Genomic DNA, 12,109 nt, shown 5'->3' with positions numbered 1-12,109 from the left:
TAAATGAGAACAAAACCAAAAAAACCCTTCTCACAAAAAGCACTCCAATTCAGCCAAACAACTGAAGGGGAGGGACATGAACGTGCCTTCTGGTTCTGTAAAAGTCTGAATAATGATCACATAAGCATCCAAATGTGGGTATATATACAGACAGCTAGAAGGAAAAATCACATTTATGGATTCCTGTTTAGAGTTTTGGTTTAGAAGCACCATATCTATCACTGCAGCAATTGCATTCACACCATACTTAATATACTCCACAAAAAAAATAAACAAATAAAATTTCTTTCAAGTACTGCCATAACAAGTGATTGACAGTCATGAAGTTTAATTATCAATACATTATTTCAGATTCTAAACTTCATATTCTGCTTACTTTCAGTCAACTAGATTATTAATTGAGAAAGACCATTTCACAGATTTCAGAAAACCTATACAGATTTCTCTTCAGTCTCCTGGAATGATACTCAGACACTACACTGAAAACTAAGCAGTACCTTAACCTAGGAAAAACAAGGCTAACATTGTGTCACATACTCAAGTCACACTATCTTGCCTAATTGTGATTATCTACTTAAATGTGTTCTGCATTTGCTGTATTACAAATAACATTCGCAAAAAGTCACAAAAGGTCAACATACTACATATACAGGTGCTCAGCCTACATAATACAGTATCAGGAAGGAAAGCAATAAACGAACAGTCTAGGCTGTTGGGGAAAAAAAAAGGTCTCAAGTTTTGGGTATAATCGCTTCCAACTTGACTTATCCTATCATCCTTTGACCATATTTTCCACAGTAGATTTTCCTCACCAGAACTAGAAAGAAATTTATCCCAGATCAGTTATTCTGAAGTAGCAGTATATGAAGCTGTTTAATTTTTGCTTAATTACAAGCTGAAACTATGACTTATAATAACAAACGTGAAATACAAGGAAAATACAGACTATATGATGCACAATTCAGTCACTTGAACTAAAATGCATCTGCCTTAAATCTCCACAACCTCATGTTGCAGTTATTTTTAGACTCACATAAACGATGAAATCTTACCTCAACTTCTGCTTGTTGCCTTGCTAGAGTGATGTTAAAAATATCCAATGTCTTTTCGAATTCCTAGAAAGGAGAAGAGAAATTATTTTTTGACAATTTCATTTGGTAGAGTTCACAGTTCAGTTTTACAGGAAATGATAGTAAACAACTCTTTCAGTGCAATGAAAATTCATTTGCTCAAGCTGAAAACTTAAAATAAACCTGAAAAAGAAAAGCATATCAGTTTAAATTTTTCTTCAGTGCGGTTACTAATTTTAAAAGTTATCTAATATGTTTGTTAATACTACTCACAGAGAAAGGTACTGATGAAGTTGCAAGTCTGACCACTGAAAATTTTATTTTAACTTAGTACCGACTTACAAACATGTAAACATTTAAATTTAAGAAAACAGAAAGATGAACAATATTTGAGCCTTTAATGGAAAATGGCTAACCTCCAATGATTTTAAGATATCTTCATTAGGTTTTTTTGATGTTATCTTTGTTTTATACATCTCTTTATAGTTCTTCACTTGTTTCCTATGGTGTCGTATATGTTCCCATGACCACATTTGGAGCTTAGGTTGAACATTTACTTCAAGGATGCCATATATAACATATTTCCACCTAAAAAGCAAAGACAAATGAAGTATAGTTTACATTTCTTTTGGTTTATTGAATAGACACCCAGAGCTATGCAGACTCCCATTAAATACAACTTCAAGTTGTGAAAGAGTGAAATCTCTTGTCTAAAATCACACTTCTGATCAGTAGAGGAACCTAAGAATTTTTTTTTTTTTTTTTCCACACAAAGTTGACAGGTTGCTACTTCCTAAAATTAAAAAGTAACCTTGTACAAAAAGTGCCCACAAATACGTGTGCGTGTGAGTAATCAAAACATATTTGTAAGGAATTTTCTGAAAAAAAAATCAAATCTCTGCCATCTGTGTTGAAAAGGTTTGCCTATTTTTAGATAATAGCTATGTTCTTGTAATAGCACCTAACATATAATGGGGTCTCCTTCATTAAAACAGAGTTAGGATAGTAAAATACTATCAGACTTAAGTTTCTGATCATGGTCTTGAAGACAGCAAATGCAGGCTTTCAAATATTGAGTCCTCACCTTTGGCTTGAGGTCCTCAATGTTTTTTTAATACTTGTAGCTTAAGAAAGAAACAAACAAAAACAGAAGAGAAGACTTTGTTTCAGAAGGAAATGAGTTCTAACCTCCTTAAGTAAGAAACAATCCTTTGGTAATCATTTCAAATGAATAACTAACAAATTATTTTCAGAGTCTGAGTTGGCCTACCATGTCTTGGCATTGTTGTGCAAGGGAACATCAGGTCTGTACTTCCTATATGGCAGATTTCGAGTCATCATATCAATAGACTCAAGAAGCTCCATAACACTGAAGTACTAAAAAACAAACAAAAATTTCAAGCTGAGCATTATTGCCTTTCTGAGAACAACACGAATCAAGCTTCTCTTCAAAAAGAAAATAATTTACACAGAAAAACAAGACTAAGTGAATTGATTCTGTATGTTTATTATAAAATTTCAGACTGCTTTTCTTATTATTCTTGCAATCTAACTTTTTTACCACATTTACCATATAACTTCAGAAAAATAGTTTATACCTGTGGCTTACTGAATTCAACAGTTATATCTTGTAAATCTACATCTAAATCCATTTTTGGTGATGAAAAGTCAACATCAGATCGAGGATTCATAAGGAGTTTGGCTCTCGCTGAAATTGGGCGGAATACTAAAAAACAGAAGTTGACATAAAAAGTGCAATTATATTATTTAAAACTGCCATAAATGATACATAATACTTACCAGCTCAAGTTATGCCAGATTATTCATTTAAAAATGCCAGACTTCAAAACAGGAAGACTTCATCAATAGAGCTTAAAATATAATACAATCTCTACTCAATTTCCAGTTTCATTCTGGCAACGCTTGTGGAACAAATATTTGTGGAATATTTTCCCAAAATTTCCTGTATGCAGTATTACATGGCAGATGTTTCAATTAATAGTTGATATTTGCAACAAATCTAAGTTTTTGGCTATGTTATAAATTATTTATAGTACAAGACAGTTTCAAACATAGCACTTTTTCACTATAATAACACTTATTCCATAAGGATTTTTGTTTAATGTTAATGATGTTTTACACTGTTTGATAAATTATACTCACAACAGTGGATAAAACAAAACATTCCACATTTCTAAATCCAAACCCAAGTAAGCACAGAAAAAAATCAATACGGTTCCTACATAAAGCGAAATACATCACATTAAAAATATTCAGAGCAGAAATGTTTTATCTGTTGCACAATTTGGCAATATCAGGCATTCAATATAGCCTTCAGAAGCCATGTTTAGTTCAATTTTTCCATCTGTTTCAGCAATTGATCCAACAATAAGAATTTGTATATTACTTGAATTTGTGTAAACCATATTTTTATCAAATAAAATTCCTTTGATTTCAACAGAAATACTGACAGACCATCTACCTACCAAATATTCTAAATTCACTTCAAGGTTCATAGAAGTGGAAACGGACATTTTTTCCAATATGAAACCATGTTTACACCAATTTACCTTTGTTTCATTTTAAGCCCTGTATTTCTTGTGAAGCTTATTTTAGTTTTATCTACACTTTTTATGCAGTAGCATTTCTATTAATTTTATCCCTGTATTTAGCTTCCTAAATTTCATTTTTCATCCTTCCTATGTGTATTATGTTTGCATTAGATCAAATGACAGAAATAGACTTTGTGTTTACTACCTTTCTATCAATATCTCAATCTAAAGAGTTGCTCTGAAAGAGACAGAATTTTCATTTACCACAGAATGTCAGTATGATGTAATTCTTTAAGTATCTGCGGCCCGGTGGAAAGAGACCTGGGGGTGCTGATCGACAGCCGTCTCAACATGAGCCAGCAGTGTGCCCAGGTGGCCAAGAAGGCCAATGGCATCCTGGCTTCTATTAAGAATAGTGTAGCCAGCCGGTCTAGGGAAATGATCGTCCCTCTGTACTCGGCACTGGTGAGGCCGCACCTTGAATACTGTGTCCAGTTGTGGGCCCCACACTTCAAGAAAGATGTTGAGGTGTTGGAGCGGTCCAGAGGAGGGTGACCAAGCTGGTGAAGGGTCTGGAGGGTCTGACCTACGAGGAACGGCTGAGGGAGCTGGGGTTGTTTAGCCTGGAGAAGAGGAGGCTCCGAGGTGACCTTATTGCAGTCTACAACTACCTGAAGGGAGGTTGTAGTGAAGTGGGAGTTCGCCTCTTCTCCCAGGCAACTAGCGATAGGACAAGAGGACACAGCCTCAAGCTGCGCCAGGGGAGGTTCAGGTTGGACATTAGGAAGAATTTCTTTACGGAAAGGGTTATTAGACATTGGAATGGGCTGCCCAGGGAGGTGGTGGAGTCACCATCTCTGGATGTGTTTAAGAAAAGACTGGACATGGCACTTAGTGCCATGGTCTAGTTAACAGGGTGGTGTAAGGGCAACGGTTGGACTCTATGATCCCTGAGGTCTCTTCCAACCTGGTTGATTCTGTGATTCTGATGGCACCGCTGAATTTTAACACTAAAATTGCAAAATCCTCAATTTTGCATACAACTATTTTGAACTTCTATGTAAAAACTTAGACAATTGACAATGTTTAACTTGTTTTCTTGTAAAAAGAGTCCAAGCCAGCAACCGAAACAGATAAGAAATCAGAAGAAATCACTAAATAGTTCTCTGGCAGTCAAATAAAGAGACACAAAAGGCTTCCTCTTTCAGGCAAAGTCAGCAAGAAAAACCCATAAAACTAAACAGTGCCCTTTTTAACCCTGGCTATAGTGAACTGAGGACTTGCTTGCTAGAGAACAAGCTACTTCAAAGGCCATTCTGCCTTGCAAACAGTTACTAAACAATCACACAGATGCACACGAGAAATAAAAACCACGTATTTTCCATAAAATGAAAAGTAAACAATCACCATGTTTGAGTGGAGCCAATGTGACTTTTGGGCTAAAGTAAGCAACACTCAAAGCAATACAACTTGCAATATGGCAACACCAAAAAATTTTTTAAAAAATGTTGATGTTTCAGAGTTGTGTGGTCACTGTTTCCACCTCTAATGAAAAAAGATAAACTTTGCATAAGGCAGGTGACCTCAAAAACATCAATCTATTATTCAAACCACTCTGATTCACAAAACTTACATGATGCACATATTATTGCTAAACGTCCTAAAATAAGGAATAATCAATGGATGTGAACAATGAGGATTTATGTATGACATTCCATTAGAATGATACATGACTCAAGACTCATTTTAATCAAAGCCTTTTTAAGGCTACAGTTATGGTACAGTACTCACCGTCAGATAGACGGTTATTCCTACAGAAGAACTAAACTGCACTCCTTACTAAGATTTTGAATAACAGCCAAAGTAGCAACCTCTGAGAGACATTAAAAATTAGAAGTGAATTATACACGCATATTACAAATACAAATAAAATACTACTTACCAAAATCATAACCTTCTGGAATGACATTATGGCCAGCAACTCCCTGTTTTAAGTTAACCTACAGACACAATGGAATTAAAATTAAGTTGCATTTTTGTTTCATGATAAAGTTTTAAAATATAAAATGTCAGCATTTTAATACAGGTTTCAGATTATCTCTCTGATACACAATACAATTCAAAATATTCATCTATGTTTTAAATAGAATAAGACTATTTTTAGCTAATAAAAACTGAACAGTAAGATGACCGCATATTGTGTATAATTTTGTATCTCGCAAAGGGCTTTTTTTTTTTTTTTTTTTTTTTTTAATTCCTCAGATGGGTGTTTTACTTCCATCACATAAAAACCTTAATATTTACTATTTTTCTGAAAAAACTCTATTAGTAACCAGACAATTCTCAGGACATTGACATAAACAGAAGCAGAACTGGATGTGAAGCATGCTTCACAGTACAAATGAGAATACTAGATACATTCTCTCATGCTTTACTTACCAACGATTCCTCACAACCACCATGGTAGAACATCTCCGATTTCACATTCCAGTAAGCAAAAAGGTTATCCAGTCGTACAAGCTGAAAATACAAGAAAAGATGTGTACTAATACCTACAAATTTTAGATTAATAATTTGGATTTCAAAATTGGTCTGGGTGAATAAAAATATTCAGAATGCTCCCTGCAGACTACACAACCTTTTATTTTAGAACCTGTACAGTTACTTATTTTTTGATCTCACTTTCTGTGGAAGGAACTCTAATTCAGCTTGGTTTATTAACAATTCTTTCTTTAGCATATAGTTTATACTGTACCTTGTAGAACAACTTGGCAGTTTCATCATGTAAACATGGATTCCAATTCTTATCTGAGGTCTGAAATGAGAATTAAAGAAAGTTATTCCAATATCTATAATACACCAACATTTTTTCATCACTGAAACACAGGAAAAGAGAGGAACACCATCATAACTAAACCCCGCTGAAAATAATGGGACACCATCTTCTGATTTAAGATGATCAAGCCATTCTTTTAAGTGCAAACTTGATAAGGCTACCTCCCCCCCAAAAAATACATGCGTCCATGTGCAGTGACTGGCAGGCTGCACACAAGAACCAAAAGATTCTTTAAAACTCTGCTTTCAGTATTGCAAACTGTTTTCCTTTACATCAATATTATTTTTAGGCAAGCTCTTCGAAAAGAGATAAACAAGGGACTAGAATTCTTTTATAATTCTGGAAGTAACATTTTAGTTTGAGCCCAACAGAAACACTATATGCTATTATATCTTTTCAAGGCTAATACGAATTTCAAGAGTGAAGTAGGAAGAATACCAAAGCATTGATTCACTATGCAAAATCGTTTAGGGGAAGGAGTTGGGAAAAACCTTTCAATGTGCTAGGAACAAGCATTCATAAGACAACTATTTCATTCAAGAAAGTAATATTTGCTTAGACATACTTTCTTTAAGATTATCAGGTACACTGCAAAAGCTACTGAATCAGAGCAGCTCAGCAGAATTAGTATATTGCTGCTAGTAGGTAGTCTTCCAGAAAAAAAAGAATTATACATTCTATGACTACTATTAGCACTTTAAAGTGGAGCTTGCAGATCAAAGAACTGAGCTTCAGTTTGAAACAAGAGGCCACCTTCTTTTTTTCCTTTTTTTCCCCTCCCAAGTATTAAGTAGTAACTTCCTTTCTTGGGGCTCATGGCAGTTTCAGTAAAATATTCACAGATTCTGAACAGCCCAAATCCAGCAAAGTCTGGCACTTGGCAACCACAATGTGCACTAGGCAGAAGAGCTACGAATTTCCTCCCAAAGGTCTCTTTTAATGTTAGCACTTCATCTTTAATGGCACCCACACCACAATATTTATGCTGGATTTGATAAAACCAAGTAGTTACCATTGTGCATTGCTCATTATTATAGGTATATTTTCATTAGACAGCATGTTACCAGATAGCACAATAATACACAGAAACATAACTTAACCTACCAGTATACATTAACATGCTTTTTAGATGAAAAACAAAATTACCTGCAAACTTAGATTCTGAAGGGAAATCCCAAATGACAATGGGTTATTCCGATTTGTGATCTAACAGGGCAGGGGGAAAATACCAAAAAAGGATTATCTTATGCTCTAAAATTATATTTGGAAGTAAATAGCCAAGAATTTAAAAAATATATATAGCAAAGATCTGAAACTATATCTTCTTTGTAGCCAACCATATGCATATAAATATCTTTAGGCTTTGGTACAAGATCTTTTACCAGTTTGTTTGGTTTGTTTTTTTTTTTAAAGACTATGAAATTTCCAAAACTTTACTAGCATTCTCTCAATGTGGAAAGCAACTATAAGAAAAGAAATCAGACAGGTTCCTAATTTCATGTTACAGTGCACAATCCCTTATGCCAAGATACACAGAAGTACTTACATCATCTTCATAGCGAATATGAATGTTGGAAATTTTCACCTGAAGATTTTTGATGACCTGAGTGACTAGTTTTTCTACAAAAGTGTCTTGTTTCTCTTCTTTTACTTTATCTAAGTTAAAGGAAAGGAATTTAATATTTTGTTTGCATTAAAGTATTTTTAAAACTACACTATAGAAAACAATTACATAATAAAATTTGCATTATAAATATTTAAATTTTCTATTACATTGTTCTCTAGTTGTATAAAAACATGTCCTTTCAGTATAATCCATAACATTTATGTCCTCAGACTAGACAGTTTCAGCTTTATTACCTGCTGCATGAAGAATCAGGTTGTTCCAAAGTATGAGTTGTACCCACTGATACTCAAGGTGGCCAATACATATTGCTTGAAAGTACCAAAAGTTGAATTTACAATTGTAAGACTTAACATATATCAAGGAACAAATTAAACAGAACTTTAAAAAGATGTAACCATAAAAATTCTTTGCTACTGGGAACAAAGTAAATTGTTTCTTATGAAAAAAGAGGAAAGAAAATGTCAGCAACATATGACAGAAGCAAGCAATATTTCAAAAGCCTTATTTATATCAGATCACATCAGTGCTTGAACCTTTTTATTTTCAGGATGCCTGTTCTGCAATATTGATGGCAGCTACACTTAAAAATCTGTAACTAACAGGTTTTTAAGCATCAAGAGGAAAACAGGAATCTAAAACACACCACGTGACAAATCCAGCTTCTTTCTGGATTAAAATAAAGAAAGAAATAGCATCACTTTCATTAGCTTTTCCCATTCTTACCTTGGTCAGCTATTTTCTGCTTTGCGTCCTCTATCCTTTGCAATTCCCTTTGTCTTGCTTCCAAGAGCTGCCTGGCTTCTTTTTCAGCATCATATTTTATGCCTAAATACATTAATGTAAAAAGGTATGATATAAAAAACCTTACATGTTTTTTGGAAGATGCTGTTCCTAAAGCAATAGTTTTCACATTTTATTAATAGTTACATAACAGCAAAAAAATTAGGTGACTAAATGTAAACTACTGAAACAGTAGTACATGAAACAGCCTATTCCCATTATCTAATTGTATTTGCTAGGAGTATCCACTAGGAATAAAGCTCATGAAAACAGTATCAACCCATTCCAGATACTTCTGAAATCCCACCAATTCATATTCACTTTTTTTTCTACATTAACTTACTGGCTGTGGGCACAATAAGCAAATAAACTCCACCAAGGACTGCCTCAACAGGTTGAGTATAAAGGTTTTGCCATGGAATCTGTAGGTTAAGTTGACCTACAAACACAAAAGAAAAAGGTTGAGGTATACTGTTACATAGTTGACTGGAAAAAAGATTAGAAAGATAATAAATGTTAACCACAAAATCTCTGAACAATTACTATATTGGACAGAAAAAAACAGTGCATCTGAGGCACAAGTCCTATGGGTTGTTTGTTTTACACAGCACACAAATTAACACGAGGCAAGTTTTTTGCATAAGCAGAACTATTAAGTCCACAGGTCCTCTCCTTACCCCCTTGAATTATATTCCTTGTTCCTAACAGCAATCTCTCCCTCCTTGCAAACCAACTGCAGCACCCTCCTAAACAAGAAAAGGAGGGGTAGCTCATATGTGATCAGTCAGCTAAATACTCCCTAAACCAGAATTTTTAAAATACATATTTTTCTTTCTTTTTCTATGGAAAAGAGTCTTAAAGTAGTGTGTATGTTTTGTGAACATGAGGACCCTGAGGTTACAGCATCTCTCATTCTTCACTCAAGTGCCAATTTTAATAAACTATGAATTCAGTCACAGGAAAATATATACTCCCAGGGTAGATTTAAGGGAAACATAATGGCTTCAGATTTAGTTTGCTTTAAGAAACCACTAACTTTACTAAACAATCAACTTGCAGTGAGAAAACCTTTCATATTAGAACAGAAGGGGACAGAGGACAGAAAGGGACAGGGAAAGTAAAATCAGTTGTGGAGACAAGGGATGAGATCCAGTCCTGCTCAGTTGCTCATCTTTGCTGTGTAGGGTTCTTTTCTCATTAATATTGAAGTGATTAGACAATCAGTATATTTTAGATTAGACTCCAGTATATTTTAACTTTACCATCTCAGTTCAAGAAAAGGAGCTTCTTCAAACAGTTTTTTTCACAAGAGACACAGTTTAGAGTGTACAAAGTGTGCAAATTAAGGAAACTACGAAAATTACTTGCTTAGGATGCCTAAAGCCACCTGCAAGGTAAAGTAGTATGTTTAGTAACTCCTGCATGGGTGTATGATAAAATGTAACTTACCAATATGTCCTGCTTTAACTTTAAAGGGCACATCCAGCTGACTCTGAAAGAAAGTGTTTTAGAACATTTAAGATCATTTCAGTAACTTGTGAACTGTTCCCATATAGGAAAAAAAGATTATGATAACCTTAACAAATTCACCTTTCAATCACTGAAAAAAAAAAAACCCATTCAATATAATGGAACAAGTGAGCGTTTGGTTACTGATTTAGACTGTTAGGCCATGCTACGCTAAACACATTCCCAAGAGCAAGTTTCTAGCTTCACGAGCTACAGGAAAAAAAAAGTTTTTCAGTATTGCTTTTGACCTAAACACATTCTTTTAGCAATTGCTGAGTTTTGTTTCTGCAGGAAAAAAAAGGCTAAACGAAGCCAGTACACACCTTCACCCTTAAATTTAATCTCGAATTAATCAAACAATCCACACAAACACAGAGAAAACAAAACAGTAGGTTTTCACTTAAAAGATAGTGCATCCTAAAATAAGAACTGAAAAAAGCATGTATAACTCAAAGCATTGTTCAAGAATCATTTTTGCAACAGTTTTATTTTTATTTTCACTAACTCACCAGCGCATTTTCTTTTATTTCAAGATTCTTCAGTGCTACGGCTCCTATAAGCAAAGAAGTCAGTAAGTAAAACTACAATAAGCAAAGTAGCAGTAGTGCTAAACATCCCGAAGTCTAAGTCAGTGGTTCCTGACCTGTGGTTCTTTAGCTCTTTGCTGTGGAAGATATCCACAACCTATACCTCAGATATCCATGAAAGATTACTAAGAACACACCGTTCATTCATGCTACGAAATAATATCAGATTTTCTCAGGGAGCTTGCACGTCCGTGGAAAAGAACCTAGGATTCCTCAAAGTAAAAATGTTGGAAGTTACTGTCACATTTTGTAAGGACCCATTTTGAAATGAAAAGTTTGCTTCTTTTTCCTCAACCGTCTGCTTCCTATGCTTGTGGAAATCTAGCAACATTAAATTTAGAGTGAATTTTTAGCCCTCAGAAGATCTTATATTTGCAAGTTATATTTATAGGCTTATAAAAGTCCACAGGAAGCATTTCAGTAAATCTAATTCTCAAATGTCTTAAGACAGTAATAAATTCGGTACCCTGTAAACACAGAAAATTTGAATCGCAAGATCTATTTTTACAACATACTTGACATCAGACACTTGCCATAGCAAAGAAACATCGGATGGCACAAGGAAACTCATAACTTAAAAACATGCACATAGTCTGAAGCAATGTCTTCTGCAAATTCTACAAGAAGGATGTAACAGTTGCAATGGTTACCTTCAAATTGTTTGTACAGTGTTCACACATGCACATGGAACAGACACCTGATACAGCTAAGCAGGGGCATAAATAAGATTCAGAAAATAGAAGCAGATTACAGGCCTGGAAAGGAATACAATTTGAGATTGCAAATAAAGATTTGATTGACCCAATAATGCTTTCTTTTTGTGAACACAAGTTAGAAATGGCCAAACACATGGGGAGACTGGAGCTCCAACTGCAAGAAATATTCTTGCAGTTATATAGGGATGATGGAATTAGACTACTGTTCAAAGTACCACCAGTTTGGGGAAACTGGACCCTAATGTCAAAAATACGTTCATTAGAACAACTGGCTCAAGTTGTTGAACTGCTGTGAAAGAGATCACAGAATCACAGAATCACAGAATGTTAGGGATTGGAAGGGACCTCGAAAGATCATCTAGTCCAATCCCCCTGCTGGAGCAGGATTGCCTAGACCATATCACACAGGAACGCGTCCAAGCGGGTTTTGAA

General features: G+C 34.7%; 1 protein-coding gene across 1 annotated transcript in view; it reads right to left on the bottom strand.

Annotated features, from left to right (window-relative positions):
- VPS13A (vacuolar protein sorting 13 homolog A) overlaps window positions 1-12,109 on the bottom strand; it is a 133,158-nt gene that overhangs the window by 111,066 nt on the left and 9,983 nt on the right. The window contains exons 2-14 of the mRNA XM_068423411.1: window positions 10,884-10,927; window positions 10,315-10,357; window positions 9,209-9,304; window positions 8,809-8,910; window positions 8,005-8,114; window positions 7,605-7,664; window positions 6,378-6,437; window positions 6,062-6,142; window positions 5,565-5,622; window positions 2,669-2,796; window positions 2,341-2,447; window positions 1,487-1,658; window positions 1,053-1,115 (exon numbers count right to left, since the gene is read on the bottom strand). Coding sequence (XP_068279512.1) covers window positions 1,053-1,115; window positions 1,487-1,658; window positions 2,341-2,447; window positions 2,669-2,796; window positions 5,565-5,622; window positions 6,062-6,142; window positions 6,378-6,437; window positions 7,605-7,664; window positions 8,005-8,114; window positions 8,809-8,910; window positions 9,209-9,304; window positions 10,315-10,357; window positions 10,884-10,927 — 1,124 coding nt within the window. The remainder of the gene's footprint in view (window positions 1-1,052; window positions 1,116-1,486; window positions 1,659-2,340; window positions 2,448-2,668; window positions 2,797-5,564; window positions 5,623-6,061; window positions 6,143-6,377; window positions 6,438-7,604; window positions 7,665-8,004; window positions 8,115-8,808; window positions 8,911-9,208; window positions 9,305-10,314; window positions 10,358-10,883; window positions 10,928-12,109) is intronic.

This window comes from Nyctibius grandis, chromosome Z (assembly GCF_013368605.1).
Source record: "Nyctibius grandis isolate bNycGra1 chromosome Z, bNycGra1.pri, whole genome shotgun sequence".
Lineage (NCBI taxonomy): Eukaryota > Metazoa > Chordata > Aves > Nyctibiiformes > Nyctibiidae > Nyctibius > Nyctibius grandis.
The sequence above is the reverse complement of the archived record's forward strand: the minus strand, read 5'-3'. Positions and strand labels throughout refer to the sequence as shown.